General features: G+C 48.9%; 2 protein-coding genes and 1 long non-coding RNA gene across 6 annotated transcripts; 2 read left to right on the top strand and 1 right to left on the bottom strand.

The window, feature by feature from the left end:
• Positions 1-834: 834 nt before the first annotated feature.
• On the bottom strand, positions 835-27750 carry LOC142090627 (uncharacterized). Of its 2 annotated transcripts, XR_012676607.1 has the most exons (5): positions 27591-27750; positions 24447-24516; positions 24197-24298; positions 20173-20312; positions 835-1104 (listed from the first exon to the last, which is right to left on the bottom strand). It is a non-coding gene; the product is annotated as an uncharacterized LOC142090627 (long non-coding RNA). The 2 variants fall into 2 exon arrangements; XR_012676608.1 differs by lacking the exons at positions 835-1104; positions 20173-20312 and adding an exon at positions 21231-21241.
• Positions 5643-12215, top strand: LOC142090626 (argininosuccinate lyase-like; the record flags this gene model as incomplete). Its single annotated transcript, XM_075168825.1, has 16 exons — positions 5643-5846; positions 6414-6497; positions 6826-6882; positions 7133-7230; positions 7864-7941; positions 8375-8452; positions 8597-8649; positions 8998-9060; positions 9254-9368; positions 10015-10099; positions 10270-10329; positions 10586-10669; positions 10941-11021; positions 11107-11211; positions 11386-11492; positions 11983-12215. Coding segments are annotated over 16 exons (1503 nt in total), but the record flags the coding sequence as incomplete, so codon positions are not given.
• LOC142090623 (argininosuccinate lyase) lies at positions 16350-26279 on the top strand. 3 transcript variants are annotated; one of them, XM_075168819.1, is made up of 18 exons: positions 16350-16444; positions 16570-16632; positions 18321-18420; positions 18674-18868; positions 19830-19913; positions 20279-20335; positions 21045-21142; positions 21776-21853; positions 22155-22232; positions 22659-22711; positions 23151-23213; positions 23432-23546; positions 24208-24292; positions 24463-24522; positions 24779-24862; positions 25115-25195; positions 25444-25550; positions 26041-26279. In XM_075168819.1, exons 4-18 carry the CDS (start codon positions 18722-18724, stop codon positions 26189-26191), a joined length of 1341 nt encoding a protein of 446 aa, XP_075024920.1. In that variant the 5' UTR covers positions 16350-16444; positions 16570-16632; positions 18321-18420; positions 18674-18721; the 3' UTR covers positions 26192-26279. The 3 variants fall into 3 exon arrangements, with proteins under 3 accessions (XP_075024920.1, XP_075024917.1, XP_075024919.1); XM_075168816.1 differs by lacking the exon at positions 18321-18420 and having other exon boundaries at positions 16367-16444; XM_075168818.1 differs by lacking the exons at positions 16350-16444; positions 18321-18420 and having other exon boundaries at positions 16475-16632.
• Positions 27751-27951: the final 201 nt, after the last annotated feature.

Below are 27951 nucleotides of genomic sequence, written 5' to 3' on the forward strand. Positions count from 1 at the left end.
ACAAGGGGAAAATAGTCTTGTAGAGGTCCTCCCAAATCAAACCTCTAGTCATGTGCAAACAGAATACTGTAAGGCTGAACTAGTTGTGTAATACTCCTATCGTCTTTTAAAGCACCTGTACATACATGTTATCAAGCTCATCAGCATCATATGTCTTTTCCTACCATCACTGTGATTCTTTCCCATTTAACCTATGTGCTATTAAATTTTGCAAGAGCCCTTTTCATTCTTCAAAAAACTGAAGACACTTCATTGAGTGCAAATAGCCGAAAATCCCATTTGCTACAGCAAGGAAAATTGTCTGGCTCAGAGACTGAGAGCCAGGGAAACATTAATTAATTTATTTTGCCATTATCTCTCAGGCAAAAGTTTATATGCAAAAACAACACCACTAACTCTCTAAGGAGTCACATACACATACACTTGCTTGTTTGCAGCAAGGGCTCTAAGAGCAATCGAGGGAACTGAATGGGTTAGACTTGGGCTCGCAACCTCTGCCTTGCAATACTAGCACAAAATCCACCAGCCACTTTTCTCTCCAGAATCAAGGCAGAAGAAAGTCCACTCCCACTTTCGGGACTTTGCTTCTCCTTGGGGTGTTGCAAATCCTAAGCCAATTCTGAATAACATGAGCAAACTGCAGCGCTTCAGGAACAGTCTTCAGTGCCAGGACAGTGGGCAACAAACAGCTCCCAGCTCTCCAGGAACAAATGTCATCAGATATCTACGTGCTGGGCAAAGTTTAAAAGCCTACTGCAAATCTTTTTCAGCCCTTTTCAGTTGAAGACCCCTAAAAAACTTTCAGTGAACATATGGACCGCATCACACACAGACTGTAGTACAAATAGAAATTCATTTATACTCCAGAATCATTTGTCATGGAGTCCTATGGAAAAAAAGCCAGGAGAAAAGTCTTCAAACTGCAGACTGAAAGCCATTAGTCTGACTCAGTGGATAGGATGTAATGAATGCTGTCCTTTTTCATGTCAGGATTAACTGAGCTTGTAAGTTGGCCAAAACTGGCACAGCAAACACTCTGTTAACTTCTCTGCCATGTTTCCAACCCTGCACATGAAACTGCCTGTACTCCAGCTCCCAGCCAGGCTAAAGGGAAGAAAAGAAGGGAAAGGATGTCAGCTTTCATTTGAAAATATGGTATTTCCAGACTATCAAATTTCAGAGTTTTATTCCAGAAATCTACTAATCCTTGCCTGCCTCTCATCACTCTCTTTAGATATGGGTTCAGAACCTTCAGCATATTAATTTTATTTCTTCTTTGCATCTTCTCTTTATATCTCTCCCCCAGCACCAGTTTATCATCTTTATTTTCACTGTTTCTCTAAAAGTTTCATTCCAGACCTTGCTGATATACTTGTTTACAATCCATGATGATGACGCTTGATCCCAGCAGCTGGGATGAATGAGCATAATACAAATGCCTCCCTCAACAGCTTTCATTTTTTTTTTCTAATAGAGATATTCTTCCTAAATATTTTCCAATGGAGACATATAGCCTGTTAGGATGTAAATACATATATGGACCAGCTACAGGTCCACTGACATCATGCAAGGGAGAAGGGGAGTATCTAAGAGACAACTCATTACCCTTACATGCAACTTTTCAGGAGATGAGGTGATTAGCTCAGTTCACTTTGTTTTTAATTGCTGCACTTTAGGTGTTAGACAGTTATGCTACACCATCCATAGGGAATGCAGACATAGGTTTTTCTAAATGTGCTTAGCATGTCAACATTTTAAGCTTTGGCTTGTGATTGTTACCACTAAGGCTTGGTGAGAGAGGGGCCTCGGTATTAACTATTGAAAGCAGGGGGCCTAGTAATTGCTATGGAAAGCAGATCTGCAGGGTATTTGTATTCTTTGTCATGAAAGGTGTTTACTGTATTCAGCATTTCGCTGATCACCCTATAGTGTCTTTTTTTCTTTTACATTCAAAATTCATTAAACAAAGTTGTTTTTTTTAACAAAAAATGTCAGTACCGCTTTACATCAGTCTAGCTGACAGTGCGTTTGACTAGCACTTTCAGCCCGTAGAGCTTTTTTTCTTTTTCTAAACCAAAATGACAGTTGAAGAAGAATGTTTTTAAAGAAGGTGCACTGTAGCAGTTTACACCATCCTTTTTCTTCACTGGACTCAGTTATGAAAATAAATCCTATTATGAAAAGTGTATTTCTAGAAACCACTGAAGCAGTCCTTCAGAGCTGCACTCCCCAAGTATTGCACTCTTCCAACAAAAAATGCACCCTAAAAGAAATAATGAGGCTGTGACTGATTACAAAAGCAAGTACAAATAAAGTTCAAATCTTTGAGGACATTAAAATATATTTAATTAAACTTCTCCATGCTGCAAAATGGGCAATTTATTCTCTACCTCATTGTACGTCAGCTTGGAAAAGGGTGTAGCTGGGAATATTAATGTATGAACGACGTGCCATTCGCTGTGCCAGAAGGGAAAATAAGTGGAAGACCTTTCCCTCAGACCTGCCTTGGTATTTAACTGTGGGATGGGTATTTTGGGGGCTAATCTTTTTATTTCACTAAGCAAATAAAATACTCATCTAAAAATGGGAAAAGAGAATTAATAATCTCCTAGATACAAACTGGGACAGGAGTTAAGCAGCGTACTACAAGCAAACTAATCCCTATGAAGCTTGCTAAATACACAGTAATACTGCAGACAGATCCCATATGAAAGCACATGTCTTTGCCACATGTAATATCAGACACAGATTAATAAGATCTTATTGACATAGATTCACTCTGCTTAGAAATTCAGTGCTTACTATTTTGCCAACACATCAGCAATCTCCTGTGAAAGCCCAGAGTAAGGACAAGGACACTCCTAAAGGGCGAACAACACAAGAAAAGTGGTAAAAATGAGGGCTTTCAGAGTAGGAAGGAACATGATCACAAAATGATCAAGCACTGTTTCCTAGTGTAAATGTCCTAGTGTAAAAAGGAGAAGGAGATAACTTGCAGAACTGAGAGAACAGTAGAAAACGACAAGAGGATCAGTTAAAGGGAAGAAAATAACCCAACAAAATGTAGAGGAGGAAGTTGGAATATGTTTCCTGAGCTCTGTGAAATGTTTGGACCATGCAGACGGAAAAATATTATACTGTAGTAGCACACTCAGGAACGCAAACCAGCAAGCATTCTGCTTTCTGTGGAGTGGCTGCGGAAAAGTGTGCTCTGTCTGAGGAGTTAATGAGAAATTGGTGCTGAGCCATAGCTTTGCGAGTTGCTGCTCCCGAAGTTCTCTTGTATTTTAAATTGGTTCTTTACTTCCATGATATTTAGGGTTTGATGAGTTTAAGATATGGGCTATTTGCCAAGGCTGCAGAGCACAAGCTCACACTCCACAGCCACAGGCTGAGGCTCACAGGAGCCTCTTGGCAAGAGTGACCCCATGCAACTGGTGACAGCAGGGAAGCCCCAAAGCTGGAGCTGCAGCATCCTTAGAGGTGGGGTGAAAAGTCTCATCTACACAGAAACAGGAAAGAGCAACTAGCTGCCATCTATTCTATTCTTCTGTGTTTGCTGGGATGGCAATGGGGACAGAGCAGCCATGATCAAGCCATCATATAATTACATTCATATCAAAGACTACTCCTTAGAGGGATATGACACAGAGTGATGTGACTCCTTCAGTACAAGGATATTCTCAGAAAAGGAGCTGACCTGTCCACACACAAGACCCTCTGGCACTGCAAGAGCACTGCCTAAAGCTACACCAATAACTTCACTAACAAACAACATGAGAGCATCTCTCCCGACCCTCTTCCCTGCAGCAACACTGCCTTCAAAGAAACTTCTCTCCCTGACTTGCTTATCATGCACCGGTCAAGCAGGGGCCGCAGGCCAGAGAGGGGTGGGAAGGGCGAAGGGGACTGAGGGGGCGACGGGGCAGGGCCGGCCCCGAGGACACCCCGCCCCGCCGGGGCGGGACGAGCCGCCAGCCCCGCTCCGAGACGGGTAAAAGCCGGGCGGCGGGGCCGGGAGCAGCGGGCGACCAGCGGGAACTGCGCTGCGGAGCAGGTGAGTGGGGCCGGGCAGGCAGCGGGGACCCCGTCCGGGACCGGCACCGGAGCTGAGCGTCACCTCAGCTTCGTTCCGCTTCGTTCCACCTCAGCTTCACCACGTTCCGCAGGTTGCACCAGTTGCCAGGATCGCTGCACACACGAGCAAAACGTCGTCTGAAATGGCAGCCGAGGTGAGGGTGAACTTTGCTTCTCCAGCGAAGTGGTCTCGGGGTGCTCTGGCAAACGCGAACTCAGCTGCATGATAACCCCAGCACTGCAACCTGCCGTGCTGGTTCGCGTGTTTCTCTCTACTTGATTTGTTTTCCCGGGTTTTAAATGGAGAAGGGGACAGCAAACATATTTGCTGCAATATTTCTGACAACCCACCTCCGATTCTGGTGAAAACCCATGGTAGTGAAGATATACTTAGATACCTCAAAGACATACTTAGATACCTCTTCCCCATCCAAGCGCTTGGCTCCCAGCACTGGCCTTTCACACCCCATCCCCTCTGCCATTCACCCCAGGGGACTGGTTTCCCAGCGAGGAGCCTGCAAAACTTTGCTTTTCCAACTCCGATTTCCCTGCCGCAGCTCCTACTGACAAACCTGCTTCAAAAATGGATCTCCAGCACCCCGTGCCTACACCCTGACCTCCGCAGGCTCTCTCCTGCTCTCCTCTCAGGCACGCTGGTTCAGACAGTCGCTGGGGAAAGGGTTGCTCGGGCCACCGGGACCAGCCCCGCCGGACGGCGGGCACCGGCTCCGGGACCGGCTCCGGCAGCCGCCCGCTGTCCATGGTAGCTCGGCGGGCGGCCCGGCAGCCCCGCGCCGCGCTGCTTCAGAGACCTTCTTGGGGGGTGGTTTGGAGTCGTGGGGTTTTTTCTTTCCTTTTCTTTTTCCCCTGAACATTTGTAATATTAAAAGGTACCCAGTGCTCCCTTTCTGGAGTCTGCACCTTCACCAGTTTTATGCTAGTTTTATGCCAAAGCTTGCAAGCACATCCTGGACCCTGGAGATGCTTCAAACGGTAACTTCAAACAATTTATAGTTACAGGAGTGTTGTAGAGGATGTGGCTTGTGCTGGCCCACAGCTCTTCATCAACCGAATATTTTCTTATAGTTTCTCTGAAAGAGTGGGGGTTTTAAAATATTATTTCAAGTAACAGTAGGTACTAGCTTTCACTATATCCCTGACTCCCTTACTTTTTTTCCCTGCCAGAGAAGAGACTATCAAAGGGTCAGTGATCAGCAGCTGCCTTAAGAGAGATCCATGCTGGTCTTGCACCATATGCCCTGATATTCGTTTTCAAGGACAGGACATACTCCCTCCAGAGTCTTGCAGGAGTAAAGTGTCTTGGAGGATTCCTGAGCCAGACTGACACCTCAAGTGCTAAATTCTAGTGACAGTGACATGTTCTCCACCTCTTCAACTACTTGGCAAAGCTCTTAAAGTCTGGGGCTTTTCTGCTCAATGGTACAGCACTGAAAAAACATTCCTGAGTATGTCCTCAGTTTTACTTGGATAAGGAGTGGGATGGACACTAACTGATTTTTAGGGGACATATCATTAATTCTTTGGAACATGCCTCTTAACTTCATTATTTGCAGGGGGATAAAATGATGGGAGGAAGGTTTGTCGGAAGTAGAGATCCAGTCATGGAGATGCTCAGCGCTTCCATTACCTATGATCAGAGGCTGTCTGAAGTTGATATCCAGGGGAGCATGGCTTATGCCAAAGCCTTGGAGAAGGCTGGGATCCTATCTAAAACTGAGCTAGAGAAGACCCTGGGTGGCCTGGAAAAGGTATTTATTTCTTTACATCTGTCACGTGAGCTGGAATGAATGGCTACTTTTCTGACAACTTCTGTAGGAACTGTTTCAGTATGGCACTTGGGATCCTTTTGAGCCTGGCTGCCTGAGTTAGGAGAAGGCAATGCATAGCATTGTACAGGGGTGAAGAGAAGTCAGCAGCTAAGTGCTTTTTCAAAATATCCATTGTTGTTGCTCACCCACAATGGACAATGGTGAGCCTATACAATGTATAGGAAAATCTTTGTGGACAGTGCTAAAGCAATCACTGACATTCCAGCTCCCTTTTTCATTGCAATGCTTAAATCCTCCTATAGCCATAACGCTGCAGAATCATCATGGGTAGAGAGATGAATCCCACCAAGTGCAGCATAGAATATCGGGATATAGCAAGCAGCCAGCCTTGGCCTGAAGGAACAGGAATGCCAGAGCTCGCGTGCGATTTAACACTTTGATTTCCATGGGGACAGCAGAAGTTGGTATTGGCTGGGTTCACTTACAGCCCCCACGCGCAGCAGGGTAACAGTAGTGGCTGACTGGTCTTTCTGCTGATGTTTGTAGATCTCTGAGGAATGGTCTAAAGGAGCCTTTGTGGTGACCCCAAGTGATGAGGATATCCACACTGCCAACGAACGCAGACTAAAGGTTTGGGACCTCTGACCTCTTGTTCCCATTCCTCTGTAGCTACATCTGCTTGACTTTAAGTGCATGTGCCTCTGTCCCACTGTGAAATTCCTCCAGACTTTGTGGCACTCCGGACCTTATGGCACAATCAAGTGTCTCCAAGACCCCTTTTGTGGAAGAGGCACTGTACAAGCATAGCACCCAAACTCGCCCTTCCCCAGAAGAGATCGCATGGCTACTCACAGGATCCTAGAGTCGAGTCCCTTCCAGGCAGGGAGGAGGTCTGCTCACGTGGGCTCTCCTCCTTAGAATACAGAGACGCTGACAGAAATCCTCCTCTTGTCCTCAGGAGCTGATTGGAGACATAGCTGGAAAGCTGCACACTGGAAGAAGCAGGAATGATCAGGTGTGTACAGAATCTTTTTTTTCCCCTTTGCACTCCTCCCCCACCTCACTTCAGGAGACCTCGGACCAGAGCGGCCTTTGGCTCTCTTCCTGGAGAGCCAGATATAGTGACAGTACCACATCTGTATTGATGTGAGGAAGATTCATCATCCCATCACATAGAACAAGGAGGGGTTTACTTTGCAGTAAAACTGGCCGGTCACTAAGTATGTCACATTCTGCTTTGTCTGACTGTGGCCGGTCTCGTCCAGGTTGTGACTGACTTGAAGCTGTTCATGAAGAATTCCCTCTCTGTCATCTCCACTCACCTCCTGCAGCTCATTAAGACCCTGGTGGAACGCGCTGCCATGTAAGTCCTTTGCCATATCCACAGCCTTGGCCTTGCAGGGGCAGGAGCCTTCTAGGCTTGCTCTTTGACTGACACCAATCAGGGCAGCAGCAGGGTCTTCTGCGGAGGAAGTTACAGACAGGGAAAGACAACAGACCCTCTTTCTCCACAGTTCATGTCACAGAGATCTTCCTCTTCCCCCAGTGTATCCTGGCAAAGGAATTGAGGTGGGAGGTCCACACAAGACTTTAGAAGGCACCAAATCCATCTGAAGGAGTGGGGAACTTTATCATGCTTCAAGCTGCTACGTATGAGAAAAGCTCAGCTGTGTTAACTCCCTGTCTAACTCTCCTCCTCACAAACCACACTCCAAACCAGTGGTGGACTGGGGAATCTGCTGGCTACAGAGGGATTACTGTACCAGGCAAGTTTCCAGAGAGGCCTAGGGCAGACACACCACACTGGGAGATCGGGAGATCTAAACCCAGTGCGCTTAGGTAGCAGGTGACAGGCAGAGGAAGACACAGACCAAATTCAGCACAACACAGGCTAAGGAAGTTCTCTTTGTGACTTTGCTAGAAAACCCTGGAGTGTACCTGCCACTGCCTTCTATCCTGACAGCGGCTGCTCACCTCTTTCTCTCCTTTCATGCAGAGAAATTGATGTTATCTTCCCTGGCTACACCCACCTGCAGAAAGCTCAGCCCATCAGATGGAGCCAGTTCTTGCTCAGGTAACCACCTGTCACACTTGGCTGGAGGAAGCCTTCTCCACCCTTGGGGCCCTGCTCAGCGGGAGCCTGGAAGTGCATCATCCTCTGAGGGGGCAGCCAGGGTGGTGACAAACCAGAGCTAACCTTGCAAACTGGAACAGGAGCTCCCCGTGTTCCTGTGTGGCTCTGACCAATCTGGGACTCAAGCACTGAGTGGGCAGTGGAGCCCGACTCCCTGTACGCTCCATCCTTTGGCCACAGTTACAGCTTAGCTAATGAGGCAACATGGAGAATTTTGGATGGCTGCTAGCCGTTACACTTCAAACAGCCTTAGTGCCCAGGCTCCATTTCAAGCCTCTTCTGTTTGAGAGGGGATCCCAGGCTCCAGGCGTGGTTGGGAAGGAAAGTGACGTTTTCTGATTTCACGTGCTTCATCCCTCATGTCCTTTCCTAGCCATGCTGTTGCTCTGACCCGTGATTGTGAGCGCCTGGGAGAGATGAAGAAGAGGATGAACGTCTTGCCTTTGGGAAGGTAAGGTCTACTGTTTGTGTAATCACTGGGCCTTGCTTTGCTCTGCAAAGTCTTCAGAGGTGCCTTCCCTGCTCCCTACAGCTCAGTTTCGGTTGGGATATGCAGGGTATCATGCATGACTTCTGTTTCTTTCTCCCCTGGCAGTGGTGCTCTGGCTGGCAACCCACTGGAAATTGATAGAGAGCTTCTGCGTAGCGGTAAATGTCTCCCTGTGATTGAGTGGCACAGGACTACTTTTAATACATAGGAGGGAGGGAAACATGGATACATGGCTCACAATGGCACTGTCCTGGAGCCAAAGCCTTTCTTTCATACGGCTTTTTACTGCAATGAGATAGGCAATGCCTGTGGGTGGGAGCAGGAAGAGCCACCTCTGCTGCACACTGGCTGCCTGGGGCTAATAACAAAGACCCCCGTCAGTAACACTTAAGCATATTTGTGTTCCTGGGACTACTCAAGGGCTCACAGTCACCTGCATGCTGGGGCAACCTGCTGCATTCAAACATGCCAAGCCTGACCTTCTCTGTCCATCACCTTCCTTACAGAGCTGGACTTTGCTTCCATCAGCCTGAACAGCATGGATGCCGTTAGTGAGAGAGACTTTGTGGGTAAGCAAAATCCAATCACATCTTCCCACCAGTATTTTAGAAGCAGGCTTCTGAGACCTTGCAGTTAACCTCCTTTAACAAGGGGACTGAAATCCCTCACTAGGAAGTAACTCCAAAAATCCAGTCAGGGCTCCCTGGGTTGTCAAGCAAACAAGCACCTTTTCCACCTCCTGATTTCCTGCCTTCTCTGCAGTGGAATTCCTCTCTGTTGCCACCCTGCTGATGATCCACCTTAGCAAGATGGCTGAAGATCTCATCATCTACAGTACCAGCGAGTTTGGCTTTCTAACCCTCTCTGATACCTACTGGTAGGTTTCTGGTCTCTGGGGAGAAATTCTCCTCAGCTATCCTCACCTGGGAGAATGAGACAGTGGTTGGGGTCTCCCAGCTGCACAAGGCTGACACAGCATTAAGAGGTTGGCAGACAGGCAGCCTTAGGGTGAACATTCCTCAGTAATGACCACTTATTTCTGATGCTGATAACTCAACCAAGTCTGCTTTCAGCAGACACTCCTCCCCAGCAACTGCTGGCAGAAAGAACTTCCTTCTCTGCTGGGAATGCCTGCCAAAGCCCTTCCTTGACTAGCAGGGTTCGCAATCCTAACAGAGTCCTCGTTTCTCAGGGCGACACAAGCACAGCCCTCCCTCTCGGAGGTCACAGCAACACTTAGGCTGGCCTGCTGATACTACCTCTGGAGCGGCTTGGGGGGAAGCCTCCTTTTTGCTTCCCCTTTGAGGGGTGGGACTGCATGGGGGGGACTGCAAAAACAAAGGCTTTGCTGTGGGAAACGTGAGAAACTCGGTTAGTTCACTGCTTTCCTCCACCCTAGGAAGGTGTCTGGGGAAGGGGGACCTATGTGTCGCTTTTGGAGGGCTGGGCAGTACTCTGCATGGCCTGTGTCTGTATGGACTGGGGTCTTGCTCACCGTTACACTCCACACACCTTTCTTTCAGCACGGGCAGCAGCCTGATGCCTCAGAAGAAGAATCCCGATAGTCTGGAACTGATCCGCAGCAAAGCTGGTCGTGTGTTCGGACGGGTAAGCCTGCGAAAGAAAGAAGCGGGATGGGGAAACTGCTCATACTGGGGCTGAAGTGTTCCTTCTTCTTGCCTCTGTGTAAAGAAATGTGCCCAGTCTAGGCTGAGCCTCTGCTGGGGCCATGTGCTTCTCTTCCTAGAACTAACTGCCTCACCTGTTTCTCTCTGCAGTTGGCTGCTATGCTCATGGTTCTCAAAGGACTTCCAAGCACCTACAACAAGGACCTGCAGGTAAAACAGATGTTAGTTTTCACACCGTCTCTCTGAGCAGTCTTGCCACTACATTTCCCTGCACAGACCCTGCTTGTGTGCAGGATGCTGAGCAAGGGGCTGAGAAAGGGGCACGGCATGCTGCAGTTGACCCCCCGGCCCTCGCAGGAGCCCCTGGGATGACACGCCTGCTCTGCTGGCTGGGCTGCTCAGGCTGTTGGGCTTTTGGGCTGCATCAGGTTGACTTACAGCAATTTCCATCCCTGTTCTAATGCAGGAGGACAAGGAGGCCGTCTTTGATGTTGTGGACACCCTGAATGTTGTGCTCCAGGTTGCTACTGGAGTGATTTCTACCCTCCAGGTAAGGCTTCAGCCTCTCACTGTTGCACATGGCTGGGGCGCACATTCTGTGAGTAACACAGGTAGGAGAGCTCTAGACTGGTCCTAAGATGAAGGCTCTTTAGTGCCTCACCCATACTGCTCGTTATGGCCTCCACTGTCAGCTGCTCAGGGGGTCTGAGGGTCCTTTTAGAGCCAGGTCCCTTCCAGATGAAGTCCCCTCACTGTGACCGCTAACGTATCCCCAAGGAGGAGCTGATGATAATGTCTCCCTCTGACCTTCCTTTCTGCAGATCAACAAGGAGAACATGGAGAAGGCTCTGAGCCCCGAGATCCTGTCATCTGATCTGGCTCTCTACTTAGTTCATAAAGGAGTAAGTATCAGAGGGAGACTTGGAGCTGTGATGCAGAATACTGCTCAGTGTGGGCCTGAGATGAGGCCTTCTGTTCTGTCCCCAGGTGATGATCAGTCTGGGTCAACAAACACGAAAGCTGGAAACCTATTCTTTACATGTATCCCAAGTAGTGGAACTGCTGCCGGGTGGACTTGATAGTAATTTACAGGTGGAGTTTTACCTCCTAACGCCTCCCCTATTCACACCCCAGAAAACCCGGATTCAGATTGCATTGCCCTAAATGAAAACAAGCCAACCAAAAAAGACAGCACATCCATTTTTTCCACTGCGGTTGCACCCCAGTTGCCTGGTCACTGACTGTGGCCTCTGCTTCTCACTGCAGATGCCCTTCAGACAAGCCCATATTGCCTCTGGGAAGGCCGTCCACCTCGCTGAGTCTAAAGGCACCACCATCAATAATCTCAGCCTGGATGACCTGAAGACCATCAGGTTCGTATCACTATTTTTTTGCCATGACTCCCCTCAACAGGCAGGTATCGGCCTCCCGTCGCATGGGCCTCCTTATGGTGCCCTTCCCTAAAGTGCCTGGGCCAGGCAGCACCCCAAAATCCTCCTGGCCTGAATATCAGTGCTGCTACTGCTGGGCCTGAAATAACTGAAGGGGGACAACATCACTGCCATTCAGCTCCAGTGGGGCATGGGCAGCAGCTGTTGGGAGGGACTGGAAGAAACTCCACACCAGCCCTCCAGAAGAGTTTGGCTCCAAACTTCCTCGCTCTCCCCTTGGAGCTGACTCTTTGGTCTGCCACAAGCAGCTACTGCCAGGCCCTAGAAGTGCAGAAGCAGGGCTGCAGGAGGCCTTTCCCCTTGGAAAAAGGCTCCGTCTCCCCTCCCTCCCCCTCTCTGCAGGCGGCGAGCATGTAAAGCCAGCAACAGCACCCGCGCTCTCCACTGACACCTCTTCTCTTTGCCTCCCCAGCCCCCTGTTTGGCAGCGACGTCTCCCAGGTCTTCAACGTCGTCAACAGCGTGGAGCAGTACACGGCCATGGGCGGTACCGCCAAGAGCAGCGTGTCTGCCCAGATCGAGCAGCTGAGGGAGCTGCTGAAGAAGCTGAAGGAACAAGCTTAGTGTGGGGAGATATCCCACAGATGCAGTGTTGTGCCTATCATGCTATTCTGTAGTTAATAAACGCTGGCGTGTGTGTAGTTCACTGAAACTCCTGTCTTGCATCTTTCTTCTTAGGGGTAAGATCGAGCTGGGCTTCCTCAGCTCTCGTGAGGTTTGGGGAAAGGTTCACTGGTGTGAAAGAACGGGGGCTCTCCCCTCCCTGGCAGTGGGGCTGGGTTATGGGGTGTCAAGTTCTAGGGGGCCAGTAGGTAGAGAGCAGCAGAGTGTCTCTCTACAACAAGAGACAGGACAAGAGGAAATGGCCTCAAGTTGCGGCAGAGGAGGTTTAGATTGGGTATTAGGACATATTTATTCACTGAAAGGGTTGTCAAACATTAGAACAGGCTGCCCAGGGAAGTGGTTGAGTCACCAACCCTGGAGGTATTTAAAAAAGTTATGTAGATGAGGTGCTTAGGGACATGGTTTAGTGGTGGACTTGGCATTGCTAGGTTAACGGTTGGACTTGATGATCATAAGGGTCTTTTCCAACCTAAATGACTCTCTGATTCTGTGCAGAACAAGGCTGGATCCTGCAGTACCAGAGCAGGCTACACAATGTGCTGAGGGTGTGCACAAAGAGGGATACCCGGTACTGCATCTGCAACACATGCCACATCTCCAGCTATCACTGCCCTCCTCATAGGAGTACGCTCGCCTGCCTGCCTGCCTTCTGGCAGGGAGGATTAAGTGGCCAAAAGAAGTCTCCTCACCACCTGGCACCAAAACTTGCATAGTCTTAGGCAGGACTCGGCCAGCAGGTCAACGCACAGGTCATTCTAGCCCATCACAAAACCACCTTTGGCTCTGGTTTCCACCAAAGCACAGGGGTTGCATGCTCCCAGGTCAAGCTTTTTCCTCTGTGTGACCCATGCCAAGATAGCTGGGGCAGAATGCTTGAAAAGAGACTGGCATGACTGGCTGCCTCTTACAAATCTTCTAATATCTTCCTTCTGTCCTTACAAAAATATAATCAGAACAAAGACCAGGAAAAGCCTTACTTGGGGAATGAGAATGCAGCAACCTTGTGTCTTTCATAGGGCGAAAATATTTGATTAAACAAACACTTGAAACATTATTCCCCACTATTGTTTTGCAGTGATTTCTGGACCGAATATGCCTACTACTTGATTCAAAAGGTAGAGAAAGAACAGTTGTCTACAGGGAAGACGGGGCAATTTTCATTAAACACTAAACCAGCTTGAACCTTGCACCCACAGCACAGTAGCGCTAGTTTTGTCATGGACAATCTCTTTTCTGTAACAGCATTTTAAAGCTGGCGTTTTGCTCAGCACCCTGCCCTCCATGCTGATGCAGCAACACGTTATTGACTGCAAGACTCTCTAGCCCACATAGGTAATGGCAGTAACGCAAGCATTGCCTCACGATGTTTAGGTTAAGGTCTGTAGCACAGACAGTACTAAATGCCATGAGCTAAATCTCCTGCCATTAACAAAGCACCCCAGGAGACACAAAGTGCTTTCATCCTACCTTTATAGCATTTGTGCTTTAAACACATGGGAGAACCAGCAACAGAACTTCCCTTTCTTCAATACTTCCCCCCAACCTCAGCCTCTCCTTATTCTGGCCCTAAACCTGATATATTCTCCTGGCATTTAAAGAACAGCACATTTCAATCACCACTCCATAAACCTCCATTGTGTTTGCTCTGTTACTTCCTGCTGTGTTTCTGTTTTGGCACTTGTGTCTCACTCTCCAGATAGGTTAGGTGTGGCCAGAAAATCACTGATGCACACTTAGCTGATAGGGGAAAGGAGCAAGAGAGGGAGGGGACACCAATATCCAACACCAACAGTCAGAAGAAAGGATATCTCCTCAACTCCACATCACAGGGTTTTTTTTCCCTCCCATAAGCTTTCTTGATCTGTGCCACTCCTCTCTTTTTCCCTATTTGTATCTTCTAGCTCCTGCTCAGTACCTTTGGAGGCCTCAGCTGAATAGATTTTCTCTCGCTCCCAGCAGCAAATGTCTGGCATTGTTCCTCGTGGCCGGTGCTGAGTAACATAGGGCCCTGCCAAACTGAAAGCAAAAGGGAGGTCTTAGCAGATTATCACATCTCGGTTTCCTACTTAAGTGAGTAGTTCATAATCACTGGTACTTCCTGCCCATCCACCCTTTTCTTAAAACTGTGAAATAATTTAGATTGGGAGGGACCCGTAGAGGTCTCTGGAGCTCCACAGGCATTACAGGAGTGTGTGGTCCACACAGATTTTCACCATCCCCCTACTGTGACTCATTGTGATTTGGGTTTTTAAAGCCCTGTCCCTTACCACAAGAAGATCTGTATAGACAGAAGGATCAGTGGCTTGGACACTACTCTGGACTTGGTCTTAAATACCTGCTCCATTACAGACCACAGGAAGGGACTTAAGCCAAGAATTCATGTAGGCTAATCATGAGCTACTGAAACTCTCAGCAGGTGGCTATGTAACTCTGATCTGACACCCGAGCAGATAACAAACCTACAGAAGGGCTCTTGAAACATTACAAAAAGTAGTGAACTCTTCACTGGATCCTGAAGGAAAAGATCTCTAACCTGCTTTTATACTCTGGAAAAATCCTGCTGAATATTTTGTCTCCTAAACAAACTGCTGTGCCTGGTCTTTTTATCCCCTAGCTCTCTATTGAAGAAGCTGAGCTAATAACATTTCTCTGCCACCACAAGAGAGTTGTGAGAACAGATGCACTGCATGACTGCAAAGTCCCCTGCAGGCACCATGGATGAATTTGAGACAGCAATACCCAAACATGTCCATCTAGACTGGACTCCTCTTTGCCAGGGGCAACACAAACCAACTTCATAGTGATTCTTCAATCATTTCTTTTCCTCACCTTACAGAGAGATGCACTTACAGATAAGTGGAAAAAAATACAAAGAGGCGTGGAACTAATGGAACAGAAACTGGAGCCTTCACTGTTATATTTAACCATTAACTGTTTAAATACAGGTAAGATTTAGAAATCAAAGCTGTCATGTATCACACATATATAGGCTTAATGATGTGCAAACACAAATAGCAAAACAGATACAGGGGAACTCTGAAAGTGCTACAGAGACCCCATTTTCCCTTTTCTAGCCCTGCGGGTCACAAATGGTCTCTGACGGAGAGGTGCAGAACCAGCAGGGTGCCCTCTAACCCTTCCTGGCTGCAGTGCCTTGGGCACCCTCCCCCTTCCCTTTTTCACTTCGGGCAATTTCTGTACAGTTTCTTCAGACAGAAAGAGGTACAATCTTTGCATGGGTTGTACATGTTCCACATAGCCACGTGAGCCCATATCACAAACACCACGAGGCAAAGCCTCTCCCTGGATTCATTCTGGATGTAAATCTAATCCTTACTATTTTGCCAAATCCTCAGCAACCTCCTGTCAAAGCCCAGAATAAGGACAAAGACATTCATAAAAGATGAACATGTCAAGAGAAGCATTAAAAATGAGGGACTTCAGAAGAGCAAGGAATTTGGCAACAAAATGGTTCAGAGAGCTTTCTCGGTGTAGAAAGCATGATGCTCTGTGCATGTGCAAGCCTGGAACTCTGAAAGGGAACAGGGTCATTACCCCAGAAAAAATTATTATAAGGGGAAATGTATGAGAAGCAGTGAATTAATAGTTGGCTATGAATCCAGATAGAGAGTTTGAGCCTTGTTCTGGACTGATTCTGAAGGCAGCACACTGCAAACCCCACTGCAAAAGGTACGTACTTGCTCATTCAGGCTGGGTAGCCAGAGGCTGCCTGATGCCACCATGTCACTCTGCCTGTGTCCTCTCTGCTACAGAAAGCAGCACGCCCTAAACATGCAATCCCACTGTGCCCTAGACTTCATCTTAACTCAGAAAGGGGATGAATAGTAGCACAGAGAAGAACATAGGAAAGACAGCTGGACTAGGTCTCCTCCTACTTGAATTACCCTACGGTCCTGTGACAACAGGGCTCGTTAAAGGGCAGAAAAACCCCAAAGGGGACAAGAAAACTGGGATGCACTTCCTGCACTCCCTCAAAGGCCTCCGACGGTGATTTTTTTCTCTGACAGAGAAAAAAAATATGCTGTAATAGCACACTTCCTTAGTAAAGCAGAAACACCCCCGTGCTGCGGGGTGGTACGAGGGGAGGGGGGACGGGAGCGGGGCCGGCCCCGGGGACACCCCGCCCCGCCGGGGCGGGACGAGCCGCCAGCCCCGCTCCGAGACGGGTAAAAGCGGGGCGGCGGGGCCGGGGAGCAGCGGGCGACCAGCGGGGGCTGCGCTGCGGAGCAGGTGGGTGGGTGGGCACCGGCACCGGCACCGGCACCGGCACCGGCACCGGCACCGGCACCGGCACCGGCACCGGCACCGGCACCGGCACCGGCACCGGCACCGAGCCTCGCCTCGCTGTTCCGCAGGTTGCACCAGTTGCCGGGATCGCTGCACACACGAGCAAAACGTCGTCTGAAATGGCAGCCGAGGTGAGGGTGAACTTTGCTTCTCTGGAGGGGTAGTTTCGGGAGTGCTCTGGCAGACGTGAGCTCAACTGAGTTAAAATCTAAGTCCCTGCCATTTCCTCCGGGTTCTTCCCTCTACCTGGGAGAGACTAATAACCGACGCAGCAGGAGGTACTTTACAGCAGCTTGTGTAAACACTTCTCTGTACAAAAGCTGCATTTTCAGTTTCTGTGCTTGGTAGGTGAGACGTGACTAGTTGCCTTAACGAGTCACGCTTTCTGCCTTCCGAATGGCTACTACAACCCTGGCCTCCTCTGCTCGGGGTTGCAAACGAGTCCATCAGCTGTCAGACTGTACTAGCCACTTCTCTAACCAGAATCCTGTAGCTAGCTAAAGTTAATCTTTCAGTTTTGATTTCCTGATTGCAAATGTATCTGTTGCAATGTTTCTGCTGACCCACCTCCTATTTTGGTGGAAACCTGTAATATTGAAGATATACTTAGATGCCTAGATATATCTGTTCCCCAGTCAAGTGCTTAGCCTCTGGTACTGGCCTTTAATTTAGCATCCCCGATGTCATGCTCCTGTGGGCACCAGATGCACGCTGAGGACCTCTAACACTTTTCTCTTTCAATTCTGATTTCCCCCTCTGCCTCCCCTCAGCTCTTTGACAAAGCTGCCTTAAAGGTATCAAAAACCACATGCCTACGCTCTTACCTCTGTAGGCTCTCTCCTGCTGTCCCGGGCACGTTGTTTCAGCAGGGATCAGCAGAGATGTGGAGACAGTCACTAGGGAAAAAGTTTCTAAGGTTACTCAACAGTGCTTTGTCTAACTTATAAAGAACCCTGGCACAGATAAGCTTGCAACGGTCCTGCCAGCTTCTTGCTGTCCATGGTAGTGATAGTGGACTGCATGAGAAGAGACTGACACGAGCGTTTAAAAAATCAAGTAGATGAGTAATTATTATCCACTCTGCAATGGCAGTTGTATTTAGGCCCTTCCTTTAAATGTCCTCCCATTTCTTTTTTGTGCCTGCTAGCGGTGGAGAGTTATTTTTGAAATCTTGGATAAGTTGTAAGGTCTCTGCATGAGTAAAGTTCCTATCCATTTCGGTGCAAGTTTGCCAGCGTTAGAGCTTCAGGGGGTGTCCTACCTGGGCAAGCAAAAAGCTTCCGACCAAGTGACACACATGGCTCTTAGCTAGTGAATCCACTCAGTTGCTGAATCACTGGTGAAAAAAAGCTTACGCACACCTTGTTGTGATGCATAGCTGGAATTATGTACCTGTCTTTGGTCACCCAGTGAAGTAGTTATGTAGATGACACATTCAAGTGAGCGAGGTTACTATATGAATCTTGGTTTGGGTGGAAAAACAACTTTTGTTCCTATGTGTTTTAAAATCTTCTTTTTGTTGATTTATTTTTCTGAACATTCTTGATGCTGAAAGGTACCCAGATCTCCCTTTCTGGAGTCTGCACCTTAACCAGTTTTATGCTAATCTTATGCCAAAGCTTGCAAGCACATCATGGACTCTGGAGATGCTTCAAACAGTAACTTCAAACACTTCATAATGTGGCTTGTGCTGACCTAGAGCTCTTTGTCAATCAAAGAAAAATCTCTCTATTGACTCAACAGCACAAAAAGGACTTAGCAAATACTAGCTTTCACTATATTCCTTACTAACCGCTTTACTTTTTCACCCCTTTAAAAGGCTATCAAAGAGTTGTTGACCTGCAGCTGCCTCAAAAGAGAAATCCATGCTGGTCTTGCAGCATATGCCCTGATATTAATTTCAAGGACTCCCTGCCGAGGTAAAGTATCTTGGAGGATTCCTGAGCCAGACCTGACACCTCAAGGGCTAAATGCTAGTGACAGTTACATGTTCTCCACCTCTTCAACTACTTGCCAAAGGCCCTGAAATCCAGGGACCTTTCTGTCCCCACATTCCAGGGACATAGCTGAACATGGCCTTTATATTGGATAAACAGATCACTGGATGTTAAACACATAGGACCATAACTGAAGTTATTAGGCCTCTTGAATTTGCTTCTTCCTCTCTCACAGGGGGATAAACTCTGGGGAGGAAGATTCAGTGGAAGCACAGATCCCGTCATGGAGATTCTCAATGCTTCCATTACCTATGATCAGAGGCTGTCTGAAGTTGATATCCAGGGGAGCATGGCTTATGCCAAAGCCTTGGAGAAATCTGGGATCCTATCTAGAACTGAGCTGGAGAAGATCCTGAGTGGCCTGGAAAAGGTATTTATTTCCTTCCCAAACTGTCATGCGTGCTGGAATGAATGGCTTCTTCTCTGACAGCATCTGTAGTAGCCTCTCTGATTTGCTGTTCTAAAAAGCATCTTTAAATGTCCTTACGTCCTATTCCTAAGAGCTAGGCATGTGCAGAAGTGCTTTGTGAAAGGGAATGCTGTCCTAAATCATGGACATGACAGGCCCATGTGTATTGCACCCCGTACACTTGGAGGCATCTGGGAGGGGATTGATGCACAAATTGCATCCCGCTAAAGGCAGCAAAGCCCAACAGTAGGACGTGAACCAGCTGACAAGCCCCCAGTGAGAGCCTGACGCCCTGGTGTGCACATTGTCAGTGCTCATTATGGCAGTCCCGGTGCTTTGGTGAGGTGTGCTCAGTGTGACCTGCCCGCCCATCCTCTTCAGACTGAACATTCACGAGGAACTGTTTCAGTATGAATTAGGAATATTCTTTTTCTGCTGGCACTTGGGATCCTTTTGAGCCTGGCTGCCTGAGTTAGGAGGAGGCAATGCATAGCATTGTACAGGGGTGAAGAGAAGTCAGCAGCTAAGTCCTTTTTCAAAATATCCATTGTTGATGCTCACCCACAATGGACAATGGTGAGCCTATACAATGTATAGGAAAATCTTTGTGGACAGTGCTAAAGCAATCACTGACATTCCAGCTCCCTTTTTCATTGCAATGCTTAAATCCTCCTATAGCCATAATGCTGCAGAATCATCATGGGTAGAGAGATGAATCCCACCAAGTGCAGCATAGAATATCAGGATATAGCAAGCAGCCAGTCTTGGCCTGAAGGAACAGGAATGCCAGAGCTCACGTGCGATTTAACACTTTGATTTCCATGGGGACAGCAGAAGTTGGTATTGGCTGGGTTCACTTACAGCCCCCACGCGCAGCAGGGTAACAGTAGTGGCTGACTGGTCTTTCTGCTGATGTTTGTAGATCTCTGAGGAATGGTCTAAAGGAGTCTTTGTGGTGAAACAAAGCGATGAGGATATCCACACTGCCAACGAACGCAGACTAAAGGTTTGGGACCTCTGACCTCTTGTTCCCATTCCTCTGTAGCTACATCTGCTTGACTTTAAGTGCATGTGCCTCTGTCCCACTGTGAAATTCCTCCGGACCTTGTGGCACTCCAGACCTTATGGCACAATCAAGTGTCTCCAAGACCCCTTTTGTGGAAGAGGCACTGTAGAAGCTGTCGCGAATGAGTGGTTTAGAGGCCGCTTAAGAAGCGTAGAACCCAAACTCGCCCTTTCCCAGAAGAGATCGCCTGGCTACTCACAGGATCCTAGAGCTGAGTCCCTTCCAGGCAGGGAGGAGGTCTGCTCACGCGGGCTCTCCTCCTTAGAATACAGAGATGCTGACAGAAATCCTCCTCTTGTCCTCAGGAGCTGATTGGAGACATAGCTGGAAAGCTGCACACTGGAAGAAGCAGGAATGATCAGGTATGTACAGAACTGGTTGTTTTTCGTCCTTCTGTATTCCTCCCCCACCGCAGTTCCTTAATCAAATTTCTTTATGCCCTTTGGATAAGTTGTAAGGCCTCTGCACGAGTAAAATTCCTATCCATTTTGGTGCAAGTTTGCCACTGTTAGAGTTTCAGGGGGTGTCCTACCTGGACAAGCAGGTTCTTCAGGGGGTGTCCAACCTGGGCGAGGGATCTTTCACATGCCCTGACACTCTCCAGCATGTACTCCCTAGGGCTTTAAACTAGTGATGCTGCAGTGACTCCTCCGCACAGGGGAATGGGCTCTGCAGGATTGCTTCCTGCTGGTATAAGGCCACAAACTTCCACTGACATCCCTTTGAAAGCCTACAGAAACCGTGACTTTATTGGCTGCGTGTCACGCATCTTTCGGGATCAGTCCTTCTACTGATCTCTACAACTTGTGTCAGTTGGGGATTTTCTGATCCCAAGTTGACAACACCCGAAAAGTCCACTGAAAAGAATGGGCTTTGATTCTGTTCATGGAAAGCAAGATACAGCAGCTTTCACAAATCAGTGACCAGGGACACATCTGGTGAAAGGAAGATGTCCCTTCCCATCACGTAGATCAAGGAGGGAATAATTCTGCCGAGGCTTTCTGCTGAACAATATTTGGTCACTAAGTATGTCACATTCTGCTTTGTCTGACTGTGGCCGGTCTCGTCCAGGTTGTGACTGACTTGAAGCTGTTCATGAAGAATTCCCTCTCTGTCATCTCCACTCACCTCCTGCAGCTCATTAAGACCCTGGTGGAACGCGCTGCCATGTAAGTCCTTTGCCATATCCACAGCCTTGGCCTTGCAGGGGCAGGAGCCTTCTAGGCTTGCTCTTTAACCGACACCAATCAGGGCAGCAGCAGGGTCTTCTGCGGAGGAAGTTACAGACAGGGAAAGACAACGGACCCTCTTTCTCCACAGTTCATGTCACAGAGATCTTCCTCTTCCCCCAGTGTATCCTGGCAAAGGAATTGAGGTGGGAGGTCCACACAAGACTTTAGAAGGCACCAAATCCATCTGAAGGAGTGGGGAACTTTATCATGCTTCAAGCTGCTACGTATGAGAAAAGCTCAGCTGTGTTAACTCCCTGTCTAACTCTCCTCCTCACAAACCACACTCCAAACCAGTGGTGGACTGGGGAATCTGCTGGCTACAGAGGGATTACTGTACCAGGCAAGTTTCCAGAGAGGCCTAGGGCAGACACACCACACTGGGAGATCGGGAGATCTAAACCCAGTGCGCTTAGGTAGCAGGTGACAGGCAGAGGAAGACACAGACCAAATTCAGCACAACACAGGCTAAAGAAGTTCTCTTTGTGACTTTGCTAGAAAACCCTGGAGTGTACCTGCCACTGCCTTCTATCCTGACAGCGGCTGCTCACCTCTTTCTCTCCTTTCATGCAGAGAAATTGATGTTATCTTCCCTGGCTACACCCACCTGCAGAAAGCTCAGCCCATCAGATGGAGCCAGTTCTTGCTCAGGTAACCACCTGTCACACTTGGCTGGAGGAAGCCTTCTCCACCCTTGGGGCCCTGCTCAGCGGGAGCCTGGAAGTGCATCATCCTCTGAGGGGGCAGCCAGGGTGGTGACAAACCAGAGCTAACCTTGCAAACTGGAACAGGAGCTCCCCGTGTTCCTGCGTGGCTCTGACCAATCTGGGACTCAAGCACTGAGTAGGCAGTGGAGCCCTGTATGCTCCATCCTCTGGCCAGAGTTACCTCTTGGTCCTTGTGACGTTTTCTGACTTCAGGTGCTTCATCTGACATAATGTTTTTTTCCTAGCCATGCTGTTGCACTGACACGTGATTCTGAGCGCCTAGGAGAGGTGAAGAGAAGGATCAATGTCTTGCCTTTGGGAAGGTAAAGTTTACTTTCTGTGTAATCCCTGGGACTCACTTTGGTCTGTGAAATGGCTAAGGGACAGATCTTTACATCCCCTGAACCTCTGGGGTTTGTATGCCATATGTGCTGTAGAGCTGCGAGGGCACAAGCCTTGCTTCTCTCACCAAAGAGTAGACTGTTCCAAAGAGAAGACACCACAGAGATACTGTTCTCCCTTCTTGAAATCAAGAACTACAAGGCTTTCATCAAGCAAACCTTCCTCTTTGGAAGAGAACTTCTGGTTTAGTTCAGAGTTTGCTGAGCCTCAGGCCACACTGTGTGATACCAGAATGAACTGGGGGAGAGAAGCCCTCAGAGGGGTGTCATCACTGCCTGCTAGAGCTCAGTTTCGGTTGGGATATGCAGGGTATCATGCATGACTTGTGTTTCTTTCTCTCCCGGCAGTGGTGCTCTGGCTGGCAACCCACTGGAAATTGATAGAGAGCTTCTGCGTAGTGGTAAATGTCTCCCTGTGACTGTGAGGCACAGGTCTACTCATAGTATCTGGGAGTTGGGGAAACACTGATACATTATCGTGATGTTGTTTTGGATGTGTTGCAGCACCTTAACGTAGGGATGGAGGGTAATAAATACAAAAAATGAATATGATCTGATGCTCAGTGACACAGGCGGGAGGCAGCTCCTAATGACTTGGTAAGCCAGAAGGCTTTTTACTACTATGAGACAGCAGATGCCTGTAGGGTGGGACCATAAACAGAACCTCCTCTGCTGCACACTGGCTGCCTGGGGCTAATAACAAAGACCCCCGTCAGTAACACTTAGCATATTTATGTTCCTGGGACTACTCAAGGGCTCACAGTCACCTGCATGCTGGGGCAACCTGCTGCATTCAAACATGCCAAGCCTGACCTTCTCTGTCCATCACCTTCCTTACAGAGCTGGACTTTGCTTCCATCAGCCTGAACAGCATGGATGCCGTTAGTGAGAGAGACTTTGTGGGTAAGCACAACTCGATCACGTCTTCCCACCACTGTTTAAGAAGCAGGCTTCTGAGATCTTCCCAGTTGACTTCCTTTAACAAGGACTCTGAAATCCCTCACTAGGAACTAACTATACAGAAAACCTGTTTGCTCGTGTTTAAACTCCAGTCAGGGCTCCCTGGGTTGTCAAGCAAACAAGCACCTTTTCCACCTCCTGATTTCCTGCCTTCTCTGCAGTGGAATTCCTCTCTGTTGCCACCCTGCTGATGATCCACCTTAGCAAGATGGCTGAAGATCTCATCATCTACAGTACCAGCGAGTTTGGCTTCCTAACCCTCTCTGATGCTTACAGGTAGGTCTCTGGTCTCTGGGCAGAGCCCTTCCCTCAGTCTCTCCTCCTCAGCTATCCTCACCTGGGAGAATGAGACAGTGGTTGGGGTCTCCCTGCTGCACAAGGCTGACACAGCATTAAGAGGTTGGCAGAAAGGCAGCCTTAGGGTGAACATTCCTCAGTAATGACCACTTATTTCTGATGCTGGTAACTCAACCAAGTCTGCTTTCAGCAGACACTCCTCCCCAGCAACTGCTGGCAGAAAGAACTTCCTTCTCTGCTGGGAATGCCTGCCAAAGCCCTTCCTTGACTAGCAGGGTTCGCAATCCTAACAGAGTCCTTGTTTCTCAGGGTGGCACAAGCACAGCCCTCCCTCTTGGAGGTCACAGCAACACTTAGGCTGGCCTGCTGATACCACCTCTGGAGCGGCTTGGGGGGAAGCCTCCTTTTTGCTTCCCCTTTGAGGGGTGGGACTGCATGGGGGGGACTGCAAAAACAAAGGCTTTGCTGTGGGAAACATGAGAAACTCGGTTAGTTCACTGCTTTCCTCCACCCCAGGAAGGTGTCTGGGGAAGGGGAACCTATGTGTCGCTTTTGGAGGGCTGGGCAGTACTCTGCATGGCCTGTGTCTGTATGGACTGGGGTCTTGCTCACCGTTACACTCCACACACCTTTCTTTCAGCACGGGCAGCAGCCTGATGCCTCAGAAGAAGAATCCCGATAGTCTGGAACTGATCCGCAGCAAAGCTGGTCGTGTGTTTGGACGGGTAAGCCTGCGAAAGAAAGAAGCGGGATGGGGAAACTGCTCATACTGGGGCTGAAGTGTTCCTTCTTCTTGCCTCTGTGTAAAGAAATGTGCCCAGTCTAGGCTGAGCCTCTGCTGGGGCCATGTGCTTCTCTTCCTAGAACTAACTGCCTCACCTGTTTCTCTCTGCAGTTGGCTGCTATGCTCATGGTTCTCAAAGGACTTCCAAGCACCTACAACAAGGACCTGCAGGTAAAACAGATGTTAGTTTTCACACCGTCTCTCTGAGAAGTCTTGCCACTACATTTCCCTGCACAGACCCTGCTTGTGTGCAGGATGCTGAGCAAGGGGCTGAGAAAGGGGCACGGCATGCTGCAGTTGACCCCCCGGCCCTCGCAGGAGCCCCTGGGATGACACGCCTGCTCTGCTGGCTGGGCTGCTCAGGCTGTTGGGCTTTTGGGCTGCATCAGGTTGACTTACAGCAATTTCCATCCCTGTTCTAATGCAGGAGGACAAGGAGGCCGTCTTTGATGTTGTGGACACCCTGAATGCTGTGCTCCAGGTTGCTACTGGAGTGATTTCTACCCTCCAGGTAAGGCTTCAGCCTCTCACTGTTGCACATGGCTGGGGCGCACATTCTGTGAGTAACACAGGTAGGAGAGCTCTAGACTGGTCCTAAGGTCACCCATGCTTTTCATTATGGTCCCCTCTGTCAGTTGCTCAGGGGGTCCGAGGGTCCTTTTAGAGCCAGGTCCCTTCCAGATGAAGTCCCCTCACCGTGACCGCTAACATGTCCCCAAGGAGGAGATGATGATAATGTCTCCCTCTGACCATCCTTCTGCAGATCAACAAGGAGAACATGGAGAAGGCTCTGAGCCCCGAGATGCTGTCTACTGATCTGGCTCTCTACTTGGTTCGTAAAGGAGTAAGTATCAGAGGGAGACTTGAAGCTGTGATTTCTTTGCATGCAGAATACTGCTTAGTGAGGGCCTGAGATGAGGCCTTCTGTTCTGTCCCCAGGTGATGATCAGTCTGGGTCACCAAACCCGGATTCAGATTGCATTGCCCTAAATGAAAACAAGCCAACCAAAAAAGACAGCACATCCATTTTTTCCACTGCGGTTGCACCCCAGTTGCCTGGTCACTGACTGTGGCCTCTGCTTCTCACTGCAGATGCCCTTCAGACAAGCCCATATTGCCTCTGGGAAGGCCGTCCACCTCGCTGAGTCTAAAGGCACCACCATCAATAATCTCAGCCTGGATGACCTGAAGACCATCAGGTTCGTATCACTATTTTTTTGCCATGACTCCCCTCAACAGGCAGGTATCGGCCTCCCGTTGCGTGGGCCTCCTTATGGTGCCCTTCCCTAAAGTGCCTGGGCCAGGCAGCACCCCAAAATCCTCCTGGCCTGAATATCAGTGCTGCTACTGCTGGGCCTGAAATAACTGAAGGGGGACAACATCACTGCCATTCAGCTCCAGTGGGGCATGGGCAGCAGCTGTTGGGAGGGACTGGAAGAAACTCCACACCAGCCCTCCAGAAGAGTTTGGCTCCAAACTTCCTCGCTCTCCCCTTGGAGCTGACTCTTTGGTCTGCCACAAGCAGCTACTGCCAGGCCCTAGAAGTGCAGAAGCAGGGCTGCAGGAGGCCTTTCCCCTTGGAAAAAGGCTCCGTCTCCCCTCCCTCCCCCTCTCTGCAGGCAGCGAGCATGTAAAGCCAGCAACAGCACCCGCGCTCTCCACTGACACCTCTTCTCTTTGCCTCCCCAGCCCCCTGTTTGGCAGCGACGTCTCCCAGGTCTTCAACGTCGTCAACAGCGTGGAGCAGTACACGGCCACGGGCGGTACCGCCAAGAGCAGCGTGTCTGCCCAGATCGAGCAGCTGAGGGAGCTGCTGAAGAAGCTGAAGGAACAAGCTTAGTGTGGAGAGATATCCCACAGATGCAGTGTTGTGCCTATCATGCTATTCTGTAGTTAATAAACGCTGGCGTGTGTGTAGTTCACTGAAACTCCTGTCTTGCATCTTTCTTCTTAGGGGTAAGATTGAGCTGGGCTTCCTCAGCTCTCGTGAGGCTTGGGGAAAGGCTCATTGGTGTGAAAGAACGGGGGCTCTCCCCTCCCTGGCAGTGGGGCTGGGTTATGGGGTGTCAAGTTCTAGGGGGCCAGTAGGTAGAGAGCAGCAGGAGTATCAGTGCATGTGTTGAAGGAGGCTTCTATGTGTCCATAAAGAGAAATGTTTGGTACAACATCTGCAACACATGCCACATCTCCAGCTATCGCTGCCCTCCTCCTAGGATTATGTTTCTCTGCCTGCCTTCTGGCAGGGAAAAAAGTGTCCTCACCATCTGGCTCTGGAACTTAGCTTTAGGCAGGACTTGGCTAGCAGGGCAACCCACAGGTCATCCTAGTCCATCACAAAACCACCCTTGGCTCTGGTTTCCACCAAAGCACAAGGTTGCATAGTCCCAGGTCCAGCTCTTTCCCCTGCATGACACATGCCCTGATTTGCCTCCAACCTAGCTGGGGCAGAGTGCTTTACAAAAAAATCCCTGGCATTGCATTGCTGTTGTCTCTTACAAAAATCATTTACCATCTTCGCTTCTGTCCTTACAGAAGTAAAATCAGAACAAAGACCAGGAAAAGTCTTGAGGAATGAAATGTCAGGAAGTTCCTGAGTCCCCTGCTGCTTACTGCTTTAGCACATTTGTCTCACCTTCCAGCTAAGTTAGCTGGAAAATCAATTATGTACACTTAATTCAGGTGGAGAGGTTACATTAACAGTCTCAGAAGAACAGATTATCTCCTCCTCCCCAGCTCACGGTTCTTTTCTTTCCTCACATAAACTTTCTCCCTATTTATATTTTCTCGTTCCTGATCAATACCTTCACAGGCCTTAGCCAACTAGGCTTTCGCTTGTTCCCAGCAGCCACTGTTCAGCATCTTGGGGGTCAGTGCTGAGTAATGTGGGGCCCTGCTATTGAAAAAAGAAGGTGGTTTTAGCAGATTATCACATCTCTCTCTCGCTTAAATAAAGTTCATAATCACTGGTACTCCCCATTTGACTCCACCTTTCTGATATTCTCGTGTGTCACCAAGCCTTTCATTGATCTGCAAAAAACTGCACTGTTGCTTCTGTAATTGAATCAGATACAGCATGACTGAAGTACACGTTCTCATCCAGGAAACAAACATAGGCTACAAGTAAATGTACTGTAAAATTAAAATCAATCTGATGGCATTTCCTTCCTCTCTTGCCCCTGTGATACTTTTCTCCGTCCTGCTTTATTTCTGAGGTACGTGGTTTAAATAGGAAATGTTACCATGCTTCACAGATGAGCCCAGACGTGGTTTTCTAACGCCGAGATCATCCTCCTGTCTGTCCCCCAGATGCCGCCTGGTCATCAGTGCTCTTCTTCGCCATTTCCAATAACTTCTTGCCCTCCCACTTCAACAAATGACTCTGAAAATTAATAACAGTAAGTAAATAAATAAATAAAAGAAAACCACCCCACCCACGCCCCCGGAAATCCAGCAATCCTGGACACAGCCCAACCCCTGCAAGTGTTTTTACGCCAGAGCTTCCGATGCTTCGGCTGGAGACGCCCGCAGCCCCGCGCCGCAGCACCCGCCCCTCCCGCCCGACGTGCCGGGGCGGGACCTGCCCCCGCTGCCCGGCCCCGC

Source organism: Calonectris borealis, chromosome 19 (assembly GCF_964195595.1).
Source record: "Calonectris borealis chromosome 19, bCalBor7.hap1.2, whole genome shotgun sequence".
Classification (NCBI taxonomy): domain Eukaryota; kingdom Metazoa; phylum Chordata; class Aves; order Procellariiformes; family Procellariidae; genus Calonectris; species Calonectris borealis.

What these genes read in the sequence shown, in the direction of transcription:
- LOC142090623 (XM_075168816.1), top strand. An exon ending in TCCTGAGTGGCCTGGAAAAG is followed by an intron (nt 18,869 to 19,829) that starts GTATTTATTTCC and finishes TGATGTTTGTAG; the next exon opens with ATCTCTGAGGAATGGTCTAA. An exon ending in GAGTGATTTCTACCCTCCAG is followed by an intron (nt 24,863 to 25,114) that starts GTAAGGCTTCAG and finishes ATCCTTCTGCAG; the next exon opens with ATCAACAAGGAGAACATGGA.